Raw genomic sequence first — 27,554 nt, forward strand, 5'->3', positions numbered from 1 at the left:
GTGCGGGAGAGTGGACTTGCCTTTCCTCTGGTTCAACACTGGTTAAGGGAATCAACACTCCTGTTCCAGGGCGTCTGAAGGGTTAGGCCTCTCTGGCAGGGGACAATCAGAGCCACCTCCATCCACAGACCCCAAAGAAGGGTCTGGGACTGGCCCAGGGGGATCTGTAACTGCAGATCCTGCAGAGGATGGGAGGAGTGGCTCCTGGCCAGAGGGCCACAGTGAGGCCTGGAACTGTTGAGTCATGGACACTAAGACCCTGAGGTGCTGGAGTAGGTCTTGGTGCAAACAGGAGGCCCTGTGGAGGTGCTGTCCACGGCCACTGCCAGTGAAAATTGGTCCTGCTGAATTGGGGTGCTGGGGGTGGCACCAGCCTGCTTCTGGGAACCACTGTCCCCACCCAGGTTCTCGTCTCCCCCTGCCTCGGGGGAGGCCCTGGGGAGCACAAACACTCCTGGGAGGCGGGTTGCCCTTGGCCAAGCTCTGCTTTGGAGCCTCCTCATGGGGAGATGACCCTTTCAGGGTGGCCTCTGACCCCCTCTCCTCTGGCTGGTAGTGTCTCATTTCCACTTTCTTGCTGAAAGAGACAGTCTTTGGAACCTTCTTCCACACGCGGATGGACATAGCTTCGTCCGGAATCCCATCCTTAGGGAACAGCACAGCCAGCAACAGGCTTGTGTGAGTAGCTTCAAGTCCTGAACAAAGGAGGAGGAAGGGTCCCAAGACCCAAAGGAAGTCAACACGGACTCCCCCGAAAGCTGCAGTGGATCTGCAGGTTTGATCGCGAGAGCTTCCTGGCAGTAAGGTGGGGGAAAGACAACAGGCAAGTGGAGCCTGTCTCAGAATGCTTGGTCTAGCGATCAGTGGTCACCTGGCAGAGGGTAGAGCATGGATTGTTTGACCTCAAGGCTTAGGAAGGTGTATTATCTGTCCTTGTGCCAACCATAAAGCGAGGTGATGACTTACTGTAGAATGAATGAATGGATGGATGAACGAAGTGACTGTATCATAGAGGGGGACCTTGTGAACAAAGAAAGTGTACCCGGACAAGCTGGCAGCTCTGTCCCTCCAAACGCAAGCTGGGCTTTTGCCCAGAACTGCCTGATGGAGGACATGCCAATCTGCCTACTGGGAACTGCAGCCCAGGAAGATCTTAAGGTTTTTTTGTTTTTCTTTTCTTCAGGGCAGGCAGGCACACCCTGCTCTTGAGTCCCAAAAGTCCTTTTCCACAGGTGATTTCCTAGGGCCAGGCCTGCGCTGATCCCTGCCCTGGAGCCCAGCTTGACTACAGCAGCTGCTGAGGAACACCTACCCCTCCTGTCCGCTACGACTTTTCCAGTGAATTGTCTGGATCTGCCACTGTCCTGCTAACACTTACATCAAAAGTGGCTGCTCTGTAGTTCTACTTGGGTGTGGAACTGGTTCTCACCTGGGCCCCCCAGAGGGCGCAGTCTGGCAGGCAGAGGCTGAAAGGCAGGCAGGGGCAGCACGACCATCCTCATGGGTTCCACAGACGCCAGGCAGTGGCACTGCTTGTTGTTGAGGTAGGAGTAGAGCAGCCGGCAGCTGTGGATGTCCCGAGACCCGTGGGGACAGAGTCTAACAGCGCAGATGTCCTGGAGGATGCAGAGGAAGTGGCAAAGGAGCAGCCACCCCCTGGGCCTGCAGGCCCACTCGGACTTCTCCAAATTAGTGGTTCTCAGCCTTCCTGATGCTCTGGCTCTTTAATGTAGGTAGCTAGCTCCTCGTGCTGTGGTGGACCACAGCCGAAAGATTATTTTTCTTGCTACTTCACAGCTGTAATCTTGCGGTTATGAACCGTAATGTAAATTTCTGATAGCATATCCGATAGGGGGTCCCCCATGAAAGGGTGGTTGGACCCTCAAAGCCAGTGTGGGGTGTGGCCCACAGGTTGAGAACCAGTACTCTAGGAAGAAGCAGGGGAAGGGGAATCTCGCTAAGCTAGATGGGGAGGGAAGGAGCCGAGAAGGAGAGGCAGAAGAGGGTACTCTAAGGGCAGCTTACCTTTGCCCTGGCTGGGCACACGAGGTCTAGAAGACCCCAGACTTTGTTGGCAGGGAGGCAGCCGGCTGAACGAATGACCTGTGGCAGAGCCTGGGGGCAGGCGACTGGTCAGCACCCGGCTTCCCACCCTCTCATTTCCCACCACCTCAGGCCAAAGCCTGGGGAGAAGGGTAGACAGTGTCTCCAAACTCCTGAGGACTCCCCAGAGAGCTAGCTCTACCTGCCCCTGGAGACCTACAGCCCATCCTGGCCAAAATCTCATGAGCACTCACTCATCAGTCATTCAACAATCGCTCCTAAAACCCTCCTGTGAACAGAGAGGCCCCAGGATGCTCTCCCTGAGACTCCCTCGCCTTATGCCTTGGGGTAGAGCTATGAGCCTCAGCATGTCTCAGAATCAGGCTCCTCTGCCCTTCTGCTCAGTTAGCATGGGGCTCAGCGGTGATTCGCAGAACCAATGGATGAATTACCAACAGGGCTCCTTGAAATCGGAAGTGGAGTACCTGCACGAGCTGGCAGCTGTGCCCTGAGATCAGCTGCGCCTTGGCCCGGAAATGCTTGATGGAAAACATGTCTAGCGAGCCCTCCCAGGGTGGAGGGTTTGGCAGGGCATCTCTGGGCCCAGGGGGCACCTGGAGCCTAGAAGCAGGGACAGGACAGGGTCATGCAGAGTCATCCATTACATTGTCCCCAGGATCCCCTTTCTCTGCTGAGCCAGTGCTGTGTCTTCACTGCAGAGACCTGAGCACCGATCTAAACCTGGCCTTGAGCAAGAGGGAACCAGGAAGCTGCACAAGTTCCATTCCACAGATAGAAAACAGAGGCTCACCAACACGGGAAGACTTAAGGTCATAAAGGGAGGAGCTCCTGCGGCGTGTGCATGTTGAAGCTCCAGCTGGCCTCCCCGCCCATGCTTCCGGGTTGCTCACCCTCCTGGCTGCCGGCCCCATACCTCTCCTGCGGTTCTTTGGGAGGTGTCTCCCCAGCTTTGAGCATCTCTGGAGAGGACACAGGAGCTGGACTGGGGGCTTTCTGGATGACATTTTCCTCCGTGTCCCTCATGGCTCCGGGGAAGCCTGGCAGTTCAATTGAGGATTCCCGACCTGCGAAGAGCAGAGGCCAGAGCTGAAATGAGTTCTGCCGAGACAGGAGCCAGCCCACAGGGTGACAGCTTGAGCCAGCCTCATTCCAAGGTGACCTGTGGCATGGGCACTCCCATTCTGACACTTTCCAACTGGGCTACCCACCCATGCTGTGGCTGCTGCCTGCATCCGGCTCCGGCTGGTTACCGCTGACATCCTTCCCCGCCTTGCAGATGGCGCAGTTGGTGTCCCAGAAGTGGTGCTGATGCTGATCTGTGGTGTCCTCCAGGGGGGTCCTCAGAGACCGTGGGCTGCACTCTCTGGGCATCATGGGTTCCTGGAAAGCACGGGAGCAGGGAGGGCTGGATGGTGAGGTGGCCAGGAAGGTCAGGGCCCCTCTATAGGTAGAGAGCCTCAAGAAAGTGGTTTATTTTTCTAAATATGTTTTCATATTCCAAAACACTGGGAATCTGTAAAGAAAACTTGGGAAGTTAAAAAAATAAATTGTTAAAAAAAAAAACAAAAAACAAAGAAAACACCATTTGTTCAGACAGCTGTTGAGACGCTGGGTTGTTCTTTCACAGTTTCTCTATGCAATGGGTCTGGGGGATCCTCCTATGATAGCTGGGGTCAAATACTCTTTGTATTCTCATTTTTCCCCATTAACTGCACTAGGGACATTTGCCCCCCTCTCTAGACCCCGGGGGCAGACTGTCACCTCCACTGCTAGACATTCTGGTCACCTCCAGTTGTCACTGGCACGAAGCCCCGAAGGCATCTTTGTGCACAGAATGTTTTCCTAAATTCTGCATCCCCTCCTTAGGTCAAGTCCTCAGAAGCAGGGGACAGAACCCAGGAGAATAAATATTCTAATCACCTTCCCCCTCATAATAGAAATCCCTTGCGTGAGGAAGGTTTGAAAAGATAGGTCCTCAGAGCGCTGCCAGGCTCGAATCTCCGCTCCACTCCTGCCCACTACATATAAGCTGAGTCAATGCCTCGGATCTCAGGCAGTGTCAGTAATTGCCACGTTCAAATGAGGTGCTGTTTGCAAAAGGGGCACAGGGCAGGTACTCAATAGGAGTGAGATTGCTCTTCTCTGTCACCTTCCCCTTCTCCTTTCTTCCCTTCTCCTGACACTTCTCTCTCCATGTCCCTCTCCAACGCTAACATCCAGCCTCTTGAGGGAATGTGGCTTGGCTTAGGCTGGGGAGCAGCTGCGTCCCCCGAGGGCACCTCTCTACACAGGCAGCGATTCTTCTTGGCTTGAATAATGGGGTACGGAGGTGGCAGGAACTTTGTCTCGTCACACCCGCTGCCATTTCCCCCAGGGCCTGGCACCCAGGCGAGGCTCAACAAATCTGTACTGAGGGAATGAACATGAGCTAAGGGATGTGCCTGCCCTCCACCCCATCTTCTGATCAGAACCAGGTGGCAACTGACCCATAGAGACCCCACCCGAGGCAGAGTGGCCTTCTGAGAGTGAAGAATGTGGGGGCAAGGGGAAGGCTGGCCACAGGACACTGAGCCATGTTGCAGATGAGCCGCTGTACTAAGCGGGCTATGAGCAAGATGGAGGTGCTCTGCTGGAGGATGGTACAGGACGTGCCAGGGGATGAAGCTGACCCATCAGTGAAAGGCCTAGATACTGGGCCTCCTCCAGGTGCAAGGGGAAGGTCAGGAGGGCCTCTGGCAGGACCGCCCAGGGTTGCTGGTGGTTCCTTACCTGTGGTAACACCGAGCAAATAAACCCACTGACAAAACAACTCTCACCTCTAGAAAAGCCACTGCCTGAAGGCAGAATGGCTGGCGCTGGGGTGATTGCAGTGACAAGCTTTAGCATCATTCATGTAAGTGTTCTGGAGTTAGGCTAAAAGAACTAAAAGTACCAGGCCTACTTGCCATCAGTGAACAGGAAGGGCAGCAGTCCCTGCTAAACCTTGACCATGGGGCTCGTGGAGTAGGAAATGGCCACAGTTAGCAGGACATGGAATTGGTACCCGTGCCTAAGCCAGGTCACCCCTTACCATTAGGTCCTCCAGGGTCAGCATCTGGTCTGAGTCCCGAGGGATCTCAATTTCACCCTTGTGAGTCAGCTTGGAGGCAGGGAGTCGGTACAGCTCCTTCTGGTGTTGCTCAATGATATCCAGGCCCTGCAGAGGCGAAGCCAAACCTGTCAGGGGCCTCTGACAACAGAGCACCCAGTCACTCCCTTTCCTCCTTCCAGGCTTCTCCCTCGGGCCTCCTCTCATTTCCCAGCCTCTCTCTCTCTGCTCACCTAGAAAGCCAGCCTCCTCAACCCTACCCCTCCAGCTTCCATGCAAGTCCTGCCTCCTCTAAGAAATGCTCCTGGACTTGGCCTTCACCCAAGTCCATTATGCCCCTGACCACCCCACCCAGCCCTGCCCCAGGTAGGCTGTGGTGTCTGCAACAAGTATGCAAGCTGAGTCTCAGACGGGCCATTAATAAAGATTTAAGGATTAGTGTGACTTTGGGCCATCACTTAGTTGTCCTAAGCCTGTTTATCTATTCTCTGGAGATTAAGATATTAATAAACACCCACGGAGGGCTCAGCCTCGCTCTGGGTTCATCTCGGCCACTAGCTAGCTGTCTTTCTCTTTGTTGATCAATGTCACCTGACCTGGAAGCCTGTCTCTCCTTTTCTGATGGTGCAGGAAGAGAGGGGTCCTGTACCCCCACCCCCAGACAGGCGGACTCCATGATGAGGGCATGGACACTGGGCTCACACTCAGTTCAGGCCCCGTGTTCATTTGCCTGGACATCCTTGCCTGTACACAAGCATACAAATGTGGGTATACACAGAGGGCGGCTGGGTGCGTGTACTCGTGCGTTCAGGGTCCTTCCTCAGGAGCCACCCACCATACTTTCTGAGACAAGGTCTTTCACCAAGCCAGGCTTGCCTATCTCCACCTCCCAGCCAACACTGGGATTGCAAATGCACGCCATCTTGCCGGACTTTTTACATGGATGCTGGAGCTTGAACTCGGGGTGTTATGCTTGTGCGGCAAGCGCCCTACCAGCTGAGCTCCCTTCCCAGCCCCCATCCCGGAATTCTTCATGGCTGTTGCACAGAGACTGCACTGACCCCTAACCTACACAGCCGCTCCCATCCTATGACACTTGCCGGGCCTGGAGCAGACACTTAGCTGAGTAGATGGACCCACCGGTTGGACTTGGGTCCTTAGCTCTCCCGGCATCTTAGCACCCTCTCCACTTCAGCCCTGGACCAGTCCCGTCTGCCTCTGGTCGCTAAGCATTACGCCAGCCTTCCCAGAAGCCACCCCAATGTTGTGCCTTCTCTGTTCCCAAGAGCTCCACGCAGGGCAAAGCCCAGGGGCAGGGCACAGGAGGACTTGACTGAAGAGGGTGGAACTGTGGGGTCCCTTTTCCAAACCCGAGGTTGTGATGGAAAGAAGAGCACTGGGGCCTTGCTTGTTGAAGCCCCTCCACTCATATGCGGCCCCGCTCCACAGAGAAACAAAAAGCAGAGTGTGGCCTCTTCTCCCTTTGTCCTGGAAAACTCCCCGGCTTGCTTTCTGTTTTCTCCAGCTCCTCATCAGTCCTGACTGTCCATCTGTACTGCTTCCTCTGTTCCCATCCTCCATTGCAGGACCTCCCCCCCCACCACACACACACACACGCCCTCTGACCTCTTGTGACCCGTCTACACAGCTCACCCTTTTCTCCTCCTGGTCCCGCCAGCGGGACAGCTCCTTGGGGGCCAGCTGGATTGAGCTCATCTGCACCAGGTCGTGGGGGGTGATGTCACAGTGAGCCACTTTGAGAAACAGGTCCTGCGGGGAGAGAGAATGCACCTTTCCACCCCAACAGCGCCCACTCCGACGTGCTGTCGGCTCCGAGCGTCCCCAAGGGAGGGCTGGGCAGGCCGAACCTCCCCCTGCTCACGGAGTTCCGGGGATCTCTCAGGTTGAAGAGGAGGCTGCGGTACTTGGTCTTGTAGCGGACGTTGGTGTCTTGGGTGAGGTGGAAGAGGGCCGCCTCAATGCCCTCTGCAATCCCCGCTACGTCTTCTTCTCTCAGCAGCAGGCCGGGAAGCTCCTGGACGCTGTGGGGACAAGCAAGGCCTGAGCGGGAACTGTCCACACCCTCAGCCCCACAGGGAGATGCAGGGGTAGGGGACAGGGGCTGGCTCCCTCCTTTCTGTTATGGGTGTCTCCCCACGGACCTGTTGAGTCCCACCCCAACTCCGTGAGGGAGAAATGGTTATGTCCATTTCCCTAGGGACAGCTCTCGCAAGAGTTCAGCGCTCACCCCACGGCCACACAGTGGACCAGCGGCAACACACATGTCCAAGCCAGGCTGCTCGGTCCTGCTAAAGGAACTGGCTCTGTGTGGACAGGGCCAGCCCAGAGGAGAGGACCAAGCTGGAGTGGGGTTGGTCGACCAAGGGAGGGGCACACGTAACCCTCATCTACGACTGACTTGCTGCGTGGCCTTTGCCAGCTCCTGCCTTCTGTGAGCTTGGTCTCACCATTTGTAAGTGAGAACCCTGGCTCAGACCTCTGAGACCTCGCAGCCCAGGCTCTCACTGCAATGGAAAATGTGTATTACCCAGGTTCCCATTTCTGCTTGACACTGGCTGTGTGGGCCAGTGACCACCCCAATAGCAAATAGGTTTGGGGACACACTCACAGACTCACTCACTCTCACAGGCATACTCACATACACCCACTCACACACCCACACTCACAGACTCACTCACTCACACGCACTCAAACGTGGCCCGGCCGGAAGCCACACAGGAGAGCCTGTCGGCACAGCTGGGAGGCAGGGAGCAGGGCCTTACCGAGTCCACAGCACCTCCTGCATGGCCCGGACCACCATGGATCGCACTTCAACACCCAGAGGCAGCGCTTCCTGTTCACCTGGGATGGAGGAAATGTACCCTGTCGTCCCAGGGGACGTCAAGGGGCACGGGGGGGGGGGGGGGAGCAGGGGGCAGATTCAAGAGGGTTTGGCTCCCTACTCAAGGACCTAGGAGCCCTTTGGAGGAGAACTGTGGACTGATGGGAAGTGAAGGATCCTAGCAGGAGCCAAGCGCTGGTTGAGAATCCTCCCCTGGCCCTGTGGATCATCACCTGGGTCCTGTGCCCTCTGCTGAAGAGGCTCTACAGTCTCAGCTGCTGGAGGGTCACACTGCAGAGAGAGACGAGCATGGTAGAGAGGCCCACTCCAGCCAAAGCTGCCTTTGCCGGGGTGGGGGCGGGGTGGGAGACGAGGGTCCAGTTCACCTATGGCCACTCAGCCCCTATGGAGAGGTCCCTAAGGAGCTTGGGAGAAAAGCTGTCTAAAAGCACTCCGGGTCCCATTCCAACGGATGGCTGGGAACCTGGTATGTTGAGTTATGTGGGTCAGCTGGGGTCACAGTAGAGAAAGCCAGTCACAATGGAAGAAGAGCACCCCCCACACACACATCCCAAAACTCCCAAACGTGGTAGAAAGAGCATCCACAGAGCCCAGGACAGTGAAGCCAACCTACCTCTGAACACTGGTCTCTGTGACCTTGGCCACATCACCCCACCCTGGGCCTCAGTGACACCAGGTGGAAGGAACCCAGGGAGGTGAGATTCATCGCTAGCCCCCAGGCAAGGAAGCTGGCTTTGTACCTGAAAACTGGCAGGGTGAGGCATCGTGAGCCTTTTTCTCTTCCTCCCGGCTGGGCTAACCTCCGCCCAGTCCTCCAGAGCTTCCATCTGTCCCCCTGGCTGGCTGCTGCTGATGGCTCCTAGGAGCTGGATCACTGGCCCGGACCAGACCTGCAGGGAGAGAGCACGGCCCTGCCTTGGCTTCAATCCTTGACTGGCTCTGGCCTCCAGAAGCCAGTCACCTCCCTTGAGACAGGGTTAGGACACAGCCCAGTGTCCATAAAGGCCTGGCACACAGTAGGGCTCACTAAGTGTTTGCTGCCTGGCCAGCCTCTGTCCCAGGAACAAAGCCACCTGTCTTTGTGCTCATCCTCTCACTTCCCCTCTGACATTCCTCCCCCTCCCCCAACCCCCGCCAGTCAAACAGGCTCTACACTGCGACCCTTGTCACCCTCCTCTTCACCATCCACCAGGAAGGACACAGCTGTCCTGACTCTACCCCCTTCCGCTCAAAAATCTCTCATGCCTCTTTCGGGGACTCTGTAAAGCTATAGGTACAATCACTCAAGAGGGAAATTTCTTCCTGGCTATTTCAGTGATGAGTCGTTTGAACACTTCTAACCCAGTGCTCCCTTTTTACCGCTGCTACAAAAGAGACTCAGTGCTCCCTCGGACCCTAGCAGCTGTGCCTTTTCAGGATCAGTAGACAGAGGGTGAGGGGCTGTTGTACATGACGCTCAATTCCTTCTCCTTTTCTTGGCTCCTTTGGGCTTTTCTCTCTTTTTTTCTAAACTGCCCTTTAATTCTTTTTAATATGTTGCAAGTCACAGGAACTGTGTTGGAAGCCTGTGTGCATGCGTGCGTGCGAGCGTTTGTGTCTGTGTGTGTGTGTGTGTGTGTGTGTGCGCGCGCACGCAGGGGGAAGTTGGGCTGCAAGGTTTGACAGGAACTAAAGTGATGCTAAGCTTCAGCATCAGGAAGGTGGGGGGGGCAGGAGAGAGGGAGCCTCCGTTGACAGGGACCAGCGTCCCAGAGCAAAGGAGGACAAGGGGCAGTGACAGAGAAGGGACACCTACGTAGTACACGAGCTTCACCCCGCAGGGCACTCTCACCTCCTCCTTAGAGAAAAAAAAAAAAAAGGTACAGAGATTAGAATCCAGGAGACCCTATAACCCAGTCCAGAGAAATCACAAAACCGTTTGCTCATGGGGCTGGCCCTGGTAATAAGACCCTGGACACAATCCAGTGTCTGCTAACAGACACCGTTAACACACTGTAGCATCTCCAGACCATGAATCCCATGTGGTTCTTAAACAGGGGAGGGAGCCTGTAAGAATCGACCCTCTCCTGGGGCCCGGAGGGCACACACCCTGCATGAACTCACTGCCTTCCCAGAACCGGAGGAGCCTAGGAGCTATACTCTGTGCTACCACCTCACAGATGAGGAAGCCGAGGCTTCAGCCAGCTATAAAAGGGCCTAAGCTACGGAGCTGAGCAGCTAATGTTGGAACTCAGTCCTCTCGGATTCCACAGCCCCAGACATGCGGGGCTACACGAGCCATGGAAGATTCATGGACCGATGTCATGATGTGTTATTGGGAGGAAAGGGAGAAAAATAGGTTAGAAAACAGTGTCTGTTGCATAAGCCCATTTATGTAAATATATATTTATAGATGCAAAATAGATGTTATCTCTGGGGAATGAACTCCAGGGAGACTTTCATGTTCTACACATGTACACTTGGGAATTGATGTTATTCAAAATGAGCACGTATTTCTTTCATAACCAGAAACATATTTTTTATTAAAAAGTGAGTGCGGAACAATATATGTAGCACGTTACCGTTTGCGTTACAGAGAGAATGAATTTTTAAATATGTATTTGCTTGACTACACATGAAATATATTTGGAAGTCTCCACAGATCCCTTAGTGCTGGCTGCCGGCAGGGACGGCCCGGGGCCCTGAGTGCTGGGAGGGAGACTCCACACTTAGTTTCTTTTTCAAACTGTGGGATGAATCAGCCTTTCAAAAAAAAGGTAATTGAGAACAAGAGAGAAAGGAAGAAAACGGGACACGGGGGCGGGGAAGCGGGAGAGGCATTAAGGGCAGCCTGTCCTCTGCAGTTGAAAGCCTTCCGGCTGGCTCTGGATTCAGGGGTCCTTCCACCGGTCTCCCAAGGGTCAGTCTGTCGATGGACGAGATAGAAAGAACAGGATGAATGTATGAAACACTTAAAGGGGGAGATGAGTGGAAGGGAAGAGACGAAAACAATCAGATTCAGTTGGGAACCAAACATAACTTCTGGAAATAAAAACATAATTAAAATTAAAAACTCGGTGTATAGGTTTTAATAGCATATTAGACACAGCTGAAGCCAATTAATGAGCTGGGAGATAGATTTGAAGAAATTATCCAGAATAGTCACAGCACAGAGACTGTGGAGCAAAGTCAAGAAGATGCAAATGATAGGAGTGAGGAGGACTAATTAATCCAACTAATTAGGAGAGAGGGAAGAAAATGTGAAAGCAGCCCTTGAAGGTACACTGCTAAGAATTTCTCCAGAACTGATAAAAGAGAGCAATTCACAGTTTAAAAAAGTTCTGTGGAGTACAAACAGGAAAACTGAAGGAATCTCACACCTACAGACATCAATCCCCAGTAACATGAAAACTCAAAAAACACCAAGAAAAGGACTGGAGAGGTGACCCGGCAGCCCTCTCAGAGGACCTGACTGCTGTTCCCAGCACCCAGGTCTAATGGCTCACAACTGCCTGTAACTCCAGCTCCAGGGAGAGTGGATGTCCCCCAAACGCATGTGTGCACACGCTATTTAAAGAGGGAAGGAGGCTGGTGAGAGGGCTCGGGGGTTGGGAGTACTTGATGCTCTTGCAGAGGACTGGGGGTCGGTTCCCAGCACTCACATTAAGGGACTCTCCAGCCACCTGTAACTGGGACTCCAGGGGATCTGACATCCTTTTCTGGCACCCACAGGCACCTGCATGCATGGGGCACATACAGGCCCACGGATCTTTTAAAAATAATAATAATAATAATAATAACAACATAATTTTAAAAAGAAAAAAGAAAAATAATGGCCAGCAAGAACACTAAAACAGTCTGCTGCTGTGGAGAACATTACCGGTGCTCTGAATTCCCTCCACCATCCTCGGGTCGGCACTGATACTGTCTCATCTGACAGAAGAGGAAACTGAGGCACAGAGATAGGCTAATTAGCTAGCAAACCGAAGAGATGACATTTAAATCCAGCCTGTCCGATTCTAGAAGGCGCCACCTTCACCCATCACGCTACGGCATTCACAAAATGACACTGCCTATGAAGGGAACGGGCACTTAGCCAAACAGCTGGCTTCCCAGTGTCGATAAGGAAAAGCAGAAGAGGCAGGATATTATTTTCAAGGTACTCAAATAAAGCAATCATCCACAGCCACTGTAGATCAGGGCACAATCTTTTCTGAGAATAGAATGAGAAAAGATGCGGCAGAGAAAAACAGGACTTGCTCTTCTTGATAATTGTATGTTACTCAGCAAACAAAATGTACTCAAGGCAAAACGAACCAAAAAAGACCAAAAAAATTTTAAGTGCTTAAGGACAAACCTGAGTTGGAAGGAAAAACAAATTATCCCACACAGCAAAGATAAGTTGCAATGAGCCAAGAAAAAGAAAAAAAAAAATACCATGTTGAACCTAAACATTGTCTAGAATAATAATAATGGTGTGTAATTTGGGGGATTAAAAGCATAAAGAAAGGACCAATCTACTGGATAACAATAGTACACAAATTGGGAAGAAGCGTGCTTGGAATTAAAACATCCCAAGACCCTTGTAGCCAGCCATTCAGGGGAAGAAGTTTCCTTGGGTGAGTGAAATATTAGTGTTAAAATTCCCATGAGAGCCGCTGAAAGGGTACAAGCAGGACACAGTAAGATGGAACAGACAACCTGCACTTGCAGGAATGCACTCGGGCCTCTGGCGCATGCCTCCAATCTCAGCAGCTGAGGCAGGAGGATCATGCCATAGATAGGCCAGCTTGGGCTATATAACAAAATCACATCTCAAATGAAAGAAAAAAGGTAATAAATAAATGAGTTAATATTTCAGACAATTACAAAAAGTATCAGGTTTTTATTTTAGTTGTTTATTCGCTGATTAGAGAAAAATGCTTATTTGCTCCATTGCAAGAAGTACAGTGGGAAGAAAAAAAAAAATCCAGCCATGAAATAAAAGAGCTATTTCTATAATGTAATGATGAAAAAAGCCACCAGACAAAAATGTGCATATGCCAAGCACAACAAAACACCAGAGCAATGTAAACAGCAAATAATAAGAGACTTCAGAGCCAGAATAACATAATACCAAAGACTTCACAACTCAGCAATACAATGCTCTACCACAGAGATACAGCTCGGAACTTATAAGCATCAAATAACATAATCTCAAAAGCTTGGAAGCAAAAGTTGACAGAGCTACAAGAAAAAGGCAAATTCACCATTACAACAAGCCCGTATCTCTGAATCAAGCTGACAAAGGAACTGGTAGGAACAAAGCAGATTTGACAAAACAAATAACCAACTGCTTTAACCCACACAGATAATACCGGCCCCTCACATCTACGGAGCACACATTGTTTTCAAGTACACATGTAACATACATGAACATACTGCAGAGCCTGGGCCATAAGCCAAAGTTTAGCAGATCTCCAAAGATTAGTATTATTTATTTAATGTATGTTTGCCTGCACGTAAGTGGAACGTGATTTGTACCCGATGCTTAATGTGACCAGAATCGGGTGCTGGCTATCTATTCCTAGGAATACCCCACCCTGCTAAGGATCTTAGTCTTCAACAGTGACCTTCAGCTGTACTTGGAGATTTCCCCCTCATCCCTAGGATAATTAGGTACTATGTTCTTCTTCTTGTGATAGGACCTTGCTACTGCATGGAAAATGAGGCACTGTGTCACCACATGCAAATCAAGTATCCCTGACCTCCTGACCCTGTTAACTCAAACAGGTTCTCCCTTGAAATCCCTCCCACTGCCCAAAGGTTTATAAATCCCTGATTTTAAATATACTGCTGCTGGGGTTTGTGTGTTGTGTGATACCATCAGCCTTCCACCATGGCCATGATTCATCATTTATCCCCCACTGGGCGATAAATCTCGTGCCCTCTGGCCTGCTGGACTTGGGCCTCACCAGGCCTGGGTCTCCACTGCAAGCTGACCAGACATGGACTTTCGCCTGCACCTCTGCCAAGCTCAGCATAGCAGCTTAATGAAGAGCTGCATCACTTCCGTATTGCCATAGGCTTTGGAATGCCACAGGAGATCTCATTCTAAAAGAGCTAAACTGTAACACTGTGGAAAACCCTTTTCCACAACCTGGCCTAGCACACTCAGGCCTCACCCTGAAGTTTTCCAGCTGTTCCTGAGAAAAACAAACCCCCATTTTCCATCCAGAAGCTGGTTCCAGGTCCCTGCCAAAATCTCTCTCTCTCTCTCTCTCTCTCTCACACACACACACAAACACAGACACCGCTGAACTGAGAACCACCACAGGCCCCCATGGGGTCATACCTTTGAATACTTGGTCCTCAGTTGGTAGAACCATTTGGGAAGGATTAGAAGGTGTGGTCTTGTTAAAGGAGTTGTGTCACTGGGGGCAGCTTTGAGGTTTTAAAAGACTGGGATTCCCTGTGTAAATCTACCTCTTGGTTGTAAATCAAATTGTGAACTCTCTGTTGTCCTTTTGCTCCATCATAGGTAAGATCTATAATTCTCTGAAACCATAAACCAAATGTTTTTGGTTAGGGGCCAGTATTATCTGTGTAGGTTAAAGCAGTTGGTTATTTGTTTTGTCAAATCTTTTTTATTCCTACCAATTGTTTTGTCAGCTTGATTCAGAGATATGTGCTTGCTGTAATAGTGAATTTGTCTTCTTCTTTGTATTTTGAATTTTTGTATTTGAATTTTCCTTTTTTTTTTTTTTTGTAGTTCTCCTCAACATTTGCTGTAGCTCTGAGTATCCCTGAGTTGTGAAGTCTTTGGTTTATGTTAGAAAAGAAAAGAAAAAAAAACACAATTTCTTTTTATAAGTTGCCTTGATCATGGTGTTCTATCACAACAACAGAAAAGTTAAAAGCACTTTCAGCTCCGGCAGAGGTCCCAGCACCCACATGATGGCTCACAAGTGTCTGTAACTCCAATTCTAATGTCTGATGCCCTCTTCTGGCCTCTATGGGCATTGCACACACATGGAGCACCTCCATACATAAAAGCAAAATAACATACAAAATAAATATAAATTCTCAAAAAAAGAAGATGAGGGAAAGGAGAATAAGGGAAGACCGAGACTCTGACTTCAAATGGCTCAAAAACAATTTATAATAAAGTTATAAAAATATTGAGGCTAACGTCTGTGGGTGTTGCAAAAGTGATATTTTAAAGCTCATTTGTAGCTTTAAGTGACTTTATCGGGAAACAGGAAATTATGGACTAAGTATCTTTTTAAGGTGCTATGAAATAATGTGCTGGAGAGAGACAACATCGGAAACAGAAAACAGATAAACAAAAGCAAACATGAAATCTCTGAAGAAAGCAGTTGCCTGGCCAGACTGACCACAGAAGAGGGAGGAGATACAGCTGGACAGAGCTGGAATGGGTATTTATGAACACACAGCAATAGGTTCACGTGTCTGAATACTCGGTCCCCAACAGCGGAACTGTTTGGGAAGGATTAGAAGGTGTGTTGGCAAGAAGCCATTGTGAAATATTCACGTCAATAAGGCAATGAATCTGTAAAGGCAGATAACACGGGCACATAACTATATAACGTAGATACATACCTACAGAAAATATAACTCAACCAAACTGATTCAAAACATACTTGATACAGTTGAGACAGAGGAGAGGCTGGATTGCCTCTTCCTGAAGCACTGGGCAGGTGCTGTGAAAAATCTGCCCAAGTCATCATCAGTATTAGTCACGAGTGGTGGAGGTTGTTCTAATCTTCGTACATCCATTTATTTTAGGAGGGCGTGATGTGGCGATGAAGATGGTGTGTGTGTGTGTGTGTGTGTGTGTGTGAGTGTGTGTGTTTTCCTTTTCCTCCATCTGGATGTCAGGGATCAAACTCAAGCCCGTTAGGCTTGGTGCAGGCACCTGACTTCCTAAGTCACCTCACCGGCCCCATATTCCCTAAGTTTGTACTGTAGTACCCCTTCTAAAGTTCATTTTCCTGTCAGCAAAACACTGATGATGGGCAGCCTGATTCCCTCGTTAACAGCTACTGGACTCTGGCTCGCCGCCCTGACCAACAGGTGGTGTAACCGCCTTCCATCAGTACCAGACTACTTGGTGAACAGTTTTTTTTATTGGTTCCCCCCCGCCCAAGTCTTAATAACTGATTGGTGTTAAGAGGCTCAGCCATGAGTGTTCCAAAAAGGAAGAAGTTTACAACTGGCCCAAGACAAACATCTATGATTGGTCCAAGCACCCTTTCCCAGGCCCCGGAAGCAAGCTACTCAGTCTCAGTGACCTGGCTGGGAACCGCTGTCCTGTGCCGCGTCTCTGCCATTGCAACATCAGGTCCAATGAAGGCTTCTCTGTCTACCTTTAGACGTGGGTGGAGCCGGTAACGCAAGGAAGCTGCAGCAGAAACAGCAGAAGGCAGCGATGACAGCAGTCAGCATGGCAGGCCGTGGGAGCAGGCAAGCAGCTGGATGCTGAAACTAGAGCAGCGGCAGCCTGAACAGCTCAAGGGCGGCAGTCGAGGAAAAACGGGCAGTGGAAGAAGAGAGACAAGAAAGGGTGGAGAGCTGAGCCTGAGGAAGGATGAAAGACTGTAAAGACGCAGAAGAGTAGCTCCAGGCCCTGGTTCCCAGAAGAATTCCACGCCAAGTCAAGCCTTAGGACCCAGGGCCTCAGACTTGGGGCTGAGAGAGCTGATGATTCATGCTGGTGGTGTTAATGTCCAAGGAGTCCCGCCTTCCTGGGCCTACAGAAGGGCTGCAATGCTGGCTGCTGCGAAAGGCTGAGGAATCTCAATACCTAGGCCTGTCTGGAAGACCTGACCCTGTCTGGAAATTGCAAAGCCATTTGCAAGCAAGGGCTGAGGAATCCCAGCTTCTCAGAGCCATCCACAAACTTACTTTATAGAACAAGGCATCTCCATACCCGAGGCCTACAGGAGAACCCCAAGACAAAAGGTGCCTTGCTATGGCTCCCACCTTTCTCCTGTCTCCCCTCAGTGCTACGGGCACTTGACACCCCCCACCATGTCTATCTGTGTAGAGAGAAAGAACAGCCAGATGGCTGAGCCACAACACAGCTACAACTGCAACCCAAAGATACATTCCATCCACAAGAATTCAGTCCACAGGAGGAAACATCTCTCCTCAAGAAAATACCATTCTAAGGGTTGTTTGTTCCTTTGTTTTTAAACCAGTGCTCTGTTCCCACAATGCTCAAAAAACCAAATAATTCCAACCTCATAGAAATTACCCTAGAAGACAGCACAACCCACAGTTCAGTCATTTCAGGACAGTTAACTCATCAATTGAAATGCGAAAAAAATTATAAGAAATTATTAATAAGAACTCAGCAAATAGGACGCGCACACATACACACAGAAACCCACCAGGACATTGTCAAGTCAGGTTTGTTTCAGTACGTCAGGATTGGCTTAACATTTAAAAACTCATTAACTCTACTGCATTAATAAATTAGGGGCTAAAAATCCTATGATTATCTCCCCAAATGCACTGTGTGTTCAGAATAATTAGCAATCCAGGAGCAGAAGAAAGCTGCTCAGCTTGCTAAAAAGCATCAATAAGAAAACACCACAGACATGAAAGCCTGAACATTTTCATTTAAGACTCAGAAGATGTCAAAGTTCCCTACAGCCAACTTTATCCAGGGTTATATCAACATAGCAGATAAGGAAGGGGAGAAATGATAAAGAGCTGTACAGGAAATAACAAAGGGCTGCAAAGGAAATAACACAACTGCCATTTGTCCGCATGGAACTGTGTCTATAGAACACAGGAACAGCCCAACAGATAAATTATACGAATTAGTAAGAGTTCAGCAAGATTCCTACATACAAAATCAATGAGCAAAAATCAATCTTTTTCTTTTTTTTTTTTTTTTAATGCCAGCAACAGCCAACAGCCAGACGTCGAAATTTTTAAAGTTAGCATGTTAGAAAGGCTTCAAACACGCCCAGTAGGGCGAGTGCACACGGCGAGGCCTCTGATGAGAAGAACAGACCACCTAGGAAGCTGCATGAGCCCCAGGCGCTGGCTACTTCCAATCAAGGCTCTGATTCAATCACTGTCTTGGAGGAAGGCGGAGAGAGGGGGCTAGTCTGCCTGCAGCCTGACGGTACCGAGGAACACCAGGAGAGTGTGCATACTTCAGACAGGCCCGTGATGGGTCTCTGGGAGAAAATGAGCTGATGGGGGGGAAACCACCCTAAATGTGAGCAGCACCATCCCACTGGCTGGAAGCCTAGATGGAACAAGAGTAAGAGGAAGTTGGAAGTAAGGGTGACCCATTCCGCTCCCTGTCACTGTGGGCCGCCCTGCCCTACCCTGACCGCCCCCCTCCCCCGCCATGGTGGACTAAAATCTATAAAATCCCGCTCCAAGGCAAATCCTCCGTGGGGTGGTTCTTCTCCAGTACAGAAAAACACACAGAGACGCCTTTAATCCCAGCACCCAGGGAGGCAAAGGCAGGTGGATGGCTGTGAGTTTGAGGCCAGCCGGGTCTACAGAGCTAGTTCCAGGACAGCCAGCGCTACAGAAAGAGACCCTGCCTCAGAGAAAAAGAAAAAGAAAGATACAAGGACCATGTTTAACCGTGGAACAGGAATGCAGTAAGTTATAGAATGAACAACCTCATTTCGTCAGCTTGCTGTAATAAAAAAACAGTCAAGAGAAAGGGAGAGCCTGTGGATTACAGGAACTTCTCAGCCACTTAGAAAGTGCAGACCGGATCCAACACTCAAAGGCAAACTATAAAACTAGATCAGGAGCTGGGCGCGGTGACACACACCTTTATCCCGGCTCTCGGGAGGCAGAGGCAGGTGGGGCATTCGTTTGAGGCCAGCCTGGTCTACACAGGGTGACCCTGTCTCAAAAATAAATAAATACATAAAAGAATTGGGAGCTGAGGGTGTGAATCAGCTGGTAGAATACTTGCCGAGCTCTCACAAGCCCCGGGGTTCAATCCCCAGCCCCATAAAATTTGGGTACAGTGACCGACACACACACAATCACAACACTCAGGAGGGAGGAGGATCAGAGCTCAAGGTCAGACTGGGAAATGTGGATCAGTTGTAAGGCTCTTGGCTAGCATGCATGAAGCCCCGGGTTCAATCCGGTGGAGAAATGGCTCAGAGGTTAAGAGCACTGGTTGTATTTCTTAGAGCATCTGGAGGTCCTGAGTTCAATTCCCAGCAACCACATGGTGGCTTCTAAACATCAGTTCCCTCTTCTGGCCTGCATGTAGGCAGAACACTGTGTACATAGTTAATAGGGCTTTTTCTTTTTTTTATAGAGTTCAGAAAGGGGGGAAGGGTGGGGCCGGGAGGGGAGGAGGGAGGGGCTTATGGGGCGATACAAAATGAATAAAGTATAATTAATAAAAGTTAAATAAAAAATTTAAAAAAAAAGAGTTCAGAAAGAGCTAGAAAGGCTTGGGAATGACTCTCCTCTCATCCCCTCATCTTAAATATTGACAGGAAAGAAAGCAAAATGTGGTTACCAGGGTTGGGACAGAAAATACTGCCTGATAGGTGGAGAGACTCAATTTCAGGGTGCACATGAGTGATTGAGTGTGTGTGTGCGTGTGTGTGTGTGTGTGTGTGTGTGTGTAAAGCTCCTGACAAAGGGTAGAGTTTATGGCTAGCCAACTATACATAGGTGCTGAATACCACTGACCTGTACACCTAAAAACTTCTTCAGACCCAAATTTTATGTTGCATGTATTTACACAATAAAATGTTTTAGAATTTCTTTCACCAACAGATTTTGTAAGATAAGCAAAATTATGGACTGGTGGTTAAAGCGCTTGCTCTTCTTGTAGAGGACCTGAGTTCGGTTCCCAGCACCCACAGGAGACACAGTCTCCTGTAACTCCAGCTCCTGGAGATATGTTCCCCTCTTCTGGCCTCAGACAGCACCCACTCTCATGTGCACAAATCCACACACAGATGCACACCCATCCACAAAATAACAAATAAATCTTTCTCTTTAAGTGAAATCATGAGATTTCACTCTGGGAGAATATACGCGTAAAAAAACGCGTAAAAGGAACAGCAAACAGAGTATGTAAAGAATTCCTACAAGAATTCGTAAGAAGTTAACTAACGCCAAAGATTACTTCCCAGAGTTTTAACAGGGATGACTAACACAGATTTCTTGTACTAGGGAATTAACATGAAGACAAAATCAAGACCACAGAGTTGGGCTCTCTATCTCTGCTTTGGCAAAAACCAAAGGCTGATAGCATCAAGCGTCAGGAAAGATGTGAAATGACGGCACGGCTTCATTCATCCACAGTCGGGCACACCATCCTGAGCACACCTGGCCTCAGTCACCTCGGGGAGCATCTGGCACTGAATCTACAATTCAGAAATCTATCTCTGGAGGTTGAGCACTGTGAAAATATTCTTGATCAAATATGTCAGAAGAACAAATGCTGAACTGTTCACAGCATATCCATGTGTAATAGCAAAAACAACAAAAACCCTACAAAGCCCCAAATGCCATAAATATAACCGTAGCACATCTGTGCGGCGGGTACCCGCTGCCAGCATTTAGCATCTGTGCAACTGTGAGACAGTTACTCGGTCTTTCTGTGCCTCGGTTTTTCTGTCAGCAAAATGGGGATAATGCCGGCATCTACCTCGGAGTGTTGATGCAAGGACTGTGACCTCAAGGACGATTAGCATCGGCACCTGAGACCAGCCAAGCTCTCCCTCTGCCAATACAGATGCTCTAGGCTTGTCTCTCAGAAGGTCCCTCAGATGCTCCTCCCTCAGAAGATCTCCCTCCTGACATACACGGCTTCACGTTTTCCAACCAATGCGTGTGTGTGTGTGTGTGCGCGCGTGTGCCTCCGCTGATCGCTTCTCGTGTCTCCAGACCATTCGTACCACTCCACCCCTACGACGCTTCCAGCTGCCCCAGCTCCTGGCATATTCCTCCGACCGCCTCTGCCTGCTGAGCATCTACTTCCCTTGCCCAGACCCACCCAGCTCAGACAGCCCAGCCCTCTGTCCCACCCCACCACGTGGGCATCTACGGTGAACCTCAACTTTCTGATTACCCTGCCTGCGCCCTTCTAAACTGCAAGATCCAGGCAGGAACACCACCACCATCACTACCGCCACCACCACCACGCTCCAGGCTAACCAGCCCAGGAATTACAATAAAGTCCCTTACACATCCGAAGCCTTTATCCAGGCCTCTGGCAGCCTCTGCGCTTGCGCAGGCCTGAATACAATTCCTGGCTCCGCCCTTTCTGGCCCTGTGAACTTGAGTGAGTCTGGGAGCCAGTTTTCTTGTATCAGTTGAGCAGGGATATTAACGTTGACTTTTCATGCTCTTGTGGGGATTAAATGACATGATGATAATGTGTGAAACTCCTGATAGAGAAAAAGGAAAAAAAGGAAAAAAAAAAAAAAGGAGCTGGGGGTTGAGGTGCAGCTAGTAGAGCTTTCAGTCTCCAGCCCCTCACAAACCAGACGTGGTAGCACATGCCAGCAGTCTTAGCACGTGGGGGGGACTGGAATTACCTAGTCGTCCTTGGCTCCACAGGGACCCTGAGGCCAGCCTAGGATACACGAGACCCTGTATCACAAAACACAAAGCTGAGCCGAGAAGGGGAGAAAGAAATTGGTTGGTTGGTTTCAGTGCTGGGAGTTGGACCCAGGGCCTTGTGCATGCTAGACAAGCACTCTAACCCTGAGCTACATCTCCAGACAAAAGAACTGTTCTTAGGCCACCCAGTGGGCACACCCCCTCCTTCCTGCCTGGTTCCTCACACATGGCAGCTTTGGACTGCACCTGTTCCAGGGTGTCGGGGTCAGGCCAGGGGAGCTACAAGGCCATGGGTTGGAGGTAAACTGGCGGAGCCACCCTAACCCCGTACCTCCTTCTTCCCCATCTCCAGAGCAGCTCCTGACCTCTCTGGACACTGCAGAGCTCAAGACAGAGAGGGAGAAAGCATCTTGACACCATCCTCCCTGTCCCTCCCCTCTCCAAGGGTCCCAGTCTCAAAGGCAGAGTACAGTACGGCCAAGCTCTCTTGCCAGAGCTCGCCAGTCCTCCGGCTCTCTATTTCAAAGAGGAGGCAATTACAATTCGGAGAGAAAAAGCTCTGCCTGAAGTCTCTGTGCACTCAGAGCCTGACCTTGAACTCCTCAGTCTGGCCCTGCCTGCACCCAGACAGCCTCCAGGAAAAAGTTCTCCCCTGCCTTCCCCCCACCCCCAGGGGTTCTGGCAGATGACTAGCTGGGCGCTGTGCTCGTGCTTATTCACACCCCACTCAGCCTTGTCCTCAACCACCCACCGCCCGTCCGTCCCCGGCACAACGCATCCCCAATTCTTCTCCTGCAGCTGGCACCGGTTTCCATGGAAACGGGTTGTTTGGGCAGCTGTGGGATGATAGGCTGAGCTGCGGTATCAAGGATGGTGCTTGGAGTGATCACGCAGCCGTGGGCTGCATCCAGCCAAGCCAGGCAGGAAACCTGGTGACGCCACCGCACTCCGACAAGCCCCCGAAAACACTGCGGCCCCAGGAATCCCAAACCTGGCGTCCAATCCCAGCAAGTTGTCTGAAGTGGGGAGAGAAGCCAGCTGCGCCAGGAACCTCACCCCAGCCTCCTTGACCAGTACAACCAAGCTGCATATTTCAGGAACATTACGGAGCGGCTTCCTTGTCACGGGCATCAAGTTAAATGCCAAACGTGTCATCACACTGACTCCCCACCACCCATCCAGCAAGCTAAGTGTCATCAATACCCGAGTGCTCTGAATCAAAGAATGTCACCCCGGAAGGTGAAGGCGCTCGCTTGGGTCATCAGGCAAAGCGAGGCCGAGTGGCAGCTCTCGGTACCCTCCCGGGGCTGGAAATGAGAAAAGGAAGTGCCTGCCCCTTCTCCCCTCTCAGTGCCCACGGCCGTGACAAATACAGCTACAGACAGCTCTGACACAGAGCCGGGAAAGGCACAACTTCTGCAGGACAATGTGCACCAATCTGGAAAGACCTTCAAATGGTACGGGGCCTGACGAACTGAGAAGCTGGCACCGGCCGGCGCAGCCTGAGAGCCCTATTCACACACGAGAAGGTCCAAACCAGATGTCTGAGTTTACACAGACACTCATGAAGAGGAGCTTGAAGGGCACAAGCCTCACACAGTTGTTACTCCCCAACGAACGGCTGTCTCAAAGGCATTCAAACTAACTTCTTTACTAAAAAAAAAAAAAAAAAAAAAAAATTAGACATTTTTGTGGAGCTGGTGCAGTGGCACACGCCTATAATCCCAGTACTTGGGAGGCAAAGGCAGGCGGATCTCTGTTGTGAGTTCGAGGTCAGCCTGGTCTACACTAACCCTCCTCTCCTACCTGGTGTTCGGGGCTTGGAAGGTATGAGGTAGGTAAGGGTGGCAAGGGACATACAGGTCTAAGAACCCCATTAAGATAAAGCAGACTTTAAAACTAAGTGCCCACAACCCCCCACTGTTCACATGCATACACGTCTGTGCTCAGCTTCTGCCTCGGGTCTCCATGCTTACACATCAAGTGTTCTTGCCTGCTGAGCCATTTCTCCAGCTCCGGGTTTTGTTTTGCGTTTTTTGTTTGGTTGGTTGGTTTTTGTTTGTTTGTTTTGAGACAAGTTCTCTCTCATTTCCCAGGCTGCCTTCCAACTTACCCCAAGGATAACTTGAAACTCCTGATCTTCCTCCTTCCACCTCCAGAACTGGAGTTACAGGTGTACCCCCACCACATCCTATCTATGCACTGCCCCCCAGCAGTGAACCTAGAACCTGGGGCACAGTAGACAAGCATCCTGCCAACCGAGCAAAATCTCACCCTAATTGGGAAGTATTTTAAACATCACAGGGAAAAATTAAATGTGGTACAGCAATCCCAGTTTTGGGTAAGACAAGGCATATGTGTAGGAAAAAGATTAGCATAAGGCCAGTTCCAAATGCTTACAAGACGCTGCAGCAGGCAGGGTCCTCCTCCTCCTCTTCCTTTCTTCTTCTCCTCTTCTTCTTCCTCTTCCTCTTCTTTTCTTCTTTTTTGTTTTAGTCGTTGGTTTGTTTGTTTTGTTGGGCTTTTTTTTGAGACAGGGTTTCTCTGTGTAACAAGCCCTGGCAGTTCTGGAACTCATTCTATAGGCCAGGCTGGCCTCAGAACCCATAGAAATCTGCTTGCCTCTGTCTCCAGAGTGCTGAGATTAAAGGTGAGTGCCACCGTGCCCAGCTCCTCTTTATTTTTTAAGATGAATTCATATTACTTTTGAAATTAAAGATGACCAGTTGGGGGCCTGGAGAGACGGTTCAGAGATTAAGCACTCTTCCTGCTCCTCCAGAGGACCTAAATTCGGTTCCCAGCACCCTCTTCGAGGTTCACAACCACCTGTAATCCAGCTCCAGAATCCAATGCCCTTTTCTGGCCTTCCCTGGCTCCTGCAACTCACACACACAAACCCCTACACGCAAACACATATGGAAAGTAACTAATAAAACAAATGTAATTAACAACAAAACAGATCAGTGGTTTTGAGTCAGGTGTAGTGACATAGGCCTGCAATCCCACTTCTTAGGAGGTTAGAGGGTCAGGGATTCAGGTTGGACTTAGCTACCTAAATAATTTGAGGCTAGCCTGGGCTACCCCAGACCTTGAGCCACCACCTTGAATGCCAAAATATAGGTTGTTGCAGGATAGTTGATTCCATTTTGAACCCCAAAATTATAAACTATAAAACCAACCTTGTTTGGTGTGGTTGAGCCCTAACACTCACCTTTAACCCAAGAACGTTCTGTTTCTTGTAAACAGGTGGTAATGGTATGGTTCACCCAGCCCTAGCACATACCTTTAATCCAAGAGCTTGCTGTACACAGGATTTTATAAAGTTAACCCTAGGTCAAGAGAGGGAGCAAGACACCAGCTGACAGGGATTAAAGAGTAGGAGGGACCTTGAGTTGAAGAGCGTTTAAGACAGCCTGGAGAAGTAGAAGGAGCTTTAGCTCTTTGGCTTTAGCTCTCTAGCTCTCTGGCTCTCTGGCTTTTGGAGCTTTTTAGGCTTTGAGCTAGCAAGCCTTTGGCCTTGGGATTTTTGGCGTTTTCCTCCTGGGCTGTCAGCTGAGTTAGTGAGCCTTTTGGGCTTCTTCCATCTGGACCTGAGCTGAGAAGAAAGGTCAGCTGGGTGCTCTGCCTCTCTGAGCTAGCAGGTTTTTACATCAGCATGTGGCTCCTGAGTCTTCATTGGTAAAATAGAACGGTTAGGATTTTCATTTTTTTAAAACAACAATACATGCTTGCAAAAACAATGTCACAGCGTTGGGATGCAATTATCTTACAAAGAGACATAACCGCGGCTGCTCACTGCGTCCTGTCTCAATCTTAGTAATGAGCTGTTTGACCCTGACTGGTCACTTTATCTTCCAGAGCCTCTGGGACCACATCAGTGCAATGGGCATGTCATCAGTGTCTATAGACCTCAGAGGTTGTTACAAAGACAACTCAGCACCCAGCAATGTTAAGCGTGCAAACTCACAAGACAAACTACCTGCGTTTGTGACCTGGTTATCATTTCCTTTTCTTTCTATGCTTCATGTATTTATATCAAAAGCACCTAGCGCACAATAAACCTATTAGAACAGTCAACTACGTGGGAAAAATAAATAAATGCCATCTTCCACCCCTGGCTTACAGACATTAGATACGATTAACAAAATTAGTGTCATCATTAAATAGACAGTGAACGCAAAGAGAAACGGTGGGCAGAGGGGACACGGGTAAATGTTGACTCCATCACCGTGTGAGCCTGGGGGAGTCTGTCACCTTCCCTGAGCCTCAGTTTCCCCATCTGGCAAAGTGGGGCTAACTCCTACCTTGCAGGACTATTCCAAACACTACAAAGAAAAGGGAATTACCTCCCACCTTATGCTAAACACATCCTTTCATGCCCTGTCTCATTTACTCCTCAAAATCCCATTAAACGGGATTGTGTATTTCCTTTTTATTTCAGACGGGGTCTCACCAGAGAGTCTTGGCTGGCCTGGAACTGGCTCTACAGTGTGGAAGGCCAGCTAAAGCTGTTTGCTGTTTTTTGTTTTTGCATAGCCTGCAACACTCTAGACCAGGCTACCCTCAAATTCAGCCTCCAGAGTGCTGGGATCAGAGGTATTCGTCACCTCACCCAGTTTACTTTGTTTACTATTTTTAAATGAGAGAAAACTTATTAAAAATAGGGGAAGTTGAGTCCTCCAGGAAGTAGGCTGAGGCAAGATTTGAACCTAGCACTTGCTGCCTCCAAAAAATAATGGCCTCATGGGAAACTCAGTAACGTATTTTATTTTTCCTTTCCCAGCTCCAGAATTTCAATCCACATCACCTGGAAAGCTGGGCATGGTGGCACACACCTGTTATCCCAGAACTGAGAGCCGGAAGCATTAACATCAAAAGTTCAAAGATAGGGTAGGCTACAGTGAGTTCAAAGCCAACCTTGGCAACCTAATGAGACCCCTGTAGCAAAATAAAATGTAAAGATAGGGTTCGGGAGTTCAGCTTAGCTGTAGAGTGTCTGCCCAGCATGCATGAGGCCCGGGGTTCAGACCCCCAACAAACCAAACAGAACAAGTATGAGAGAAATGTTAACAGACAGTAGACTGTACCTGCTTTAGCGCCATGGAGGAGAGACGCGGAAGCCATCTTATCCCAAACCGTCAGGCTCAACTTACCAGGCTGGGACAACCTCCTGGACTGCCTTCCTCTGCGTGATCCTGGCTGGCGGCGCCTGTGCGCTGCTTTGGGGCACAGGACACTCGACTTTCCCATCGCCGCTTCTTCACATACCTGGGACTTCTCTGTCCCAGGGAGGCATCACTGAGACCACCCAAAGGCTCTGAGGAGCTGGCACGGGAGTCGGCTGGAACCGTGAGTCCTTCCCCGGGCCCCATCCTGGACTCTGGATGAGCCTTAACCTCTGACCTCTCCGGGTCAGATGGAGTGCCAGGGCTGCCGACCACAAACAAGGGCTGCATTTCCTGCTGCTCAACAGAGTCCCCTGTCAGCACCTCTGGGGACAGTGCTGTGCTCAGGGGAGAATCCTGTGTGACCAGACTAAGGGGCTCACCCCCAAAGAGCCCCGGGAATCCAAAAAAGTGATCGAGGCTGTCTGACTGGGCCACATTCTTAGAAAAGAGGAGGTTTTCAAGCTCAGCCTCTGGGACACCTTCCGCCCAACTCCCACCTGGCTCTCCAATGTCCTTAGGAGAAAGAAACGTCTGGGGACCTGTCCGGGACTCAAGAGACGCACTCTGGGGAGGGTTTTGCTTCGACTGGCAGTCCCGATCAAGGCTCTGACCAAGCCTCAAGGAAAAGCCCGCCTCCTCTTCATCCTGGGGGCAGATCCCACACTTCCTGTATTTCCTTCGGACCCTCCGAGGGGCCAGGCCCCTTCCACTGAGCCCCTCCTTGATTAGTGAAGGGACTTTTCCCTCACCCTCCGGGGAGCCCATACCTTCCGCCCGGAGACCCTGTCTAGGCCTGCGGCTGTTGGCC

General features: G+C 50.3%; 1 protein-coding gene across 1 annotated transcript; it reads right to left on the bottom strand.

The window, feature by feature from the left end:
• On the bottom strand, positions 1 to 27,554 carry Spocd1 (SPOC domain containing 1). Its single transcript, XM_060379483.1, has 14 exons — positions 26,732 to 27,554; positions 9,811 to 9,852; positions 8,756 to 8,905; positions 8,228 to 8,285; positions 7,936 to 8,014; positions 7,035 to 7,194; positions 6,806 to 6,922; positions 5,135 to 5,260; positions 3,273 to 3,444; positions 2,978 to 3,128; positions 2,529 to 2,664; positions 2,026 to 2,115; positions 1,430 to 1,616; positions 1 to 695 (listed from the first exon to the last, which is right to left on the bottom strand). The coding sequence occupies exons 1-14, from the start codon at positions 27,509 to 27,511 to the stop codon at positions 52 to 54; spliced, it is 2,892 nt and encodes a 963-aa protein (XP_060235466.1). The 5' UTR covers positions 27,512 to 27,554; the 3' UTR covers positions 1 to 51.

This window comes from Meriones unguiculatus, chromosome 3 (assembly GCF_030254825.1).
Source record: "Meriones unguiculatus strain TT.TT164.6M chromosome 3, Bangor_MerUng_6.1, whole genome shotgun sequence".
Classification (NCBI taxonomy): domain Eukaryota; kingdom Metazoa; phylum Chordata; class Mammalia; order Rodentia; family Muridae; genus Meriones; species Meriones unguiculatus.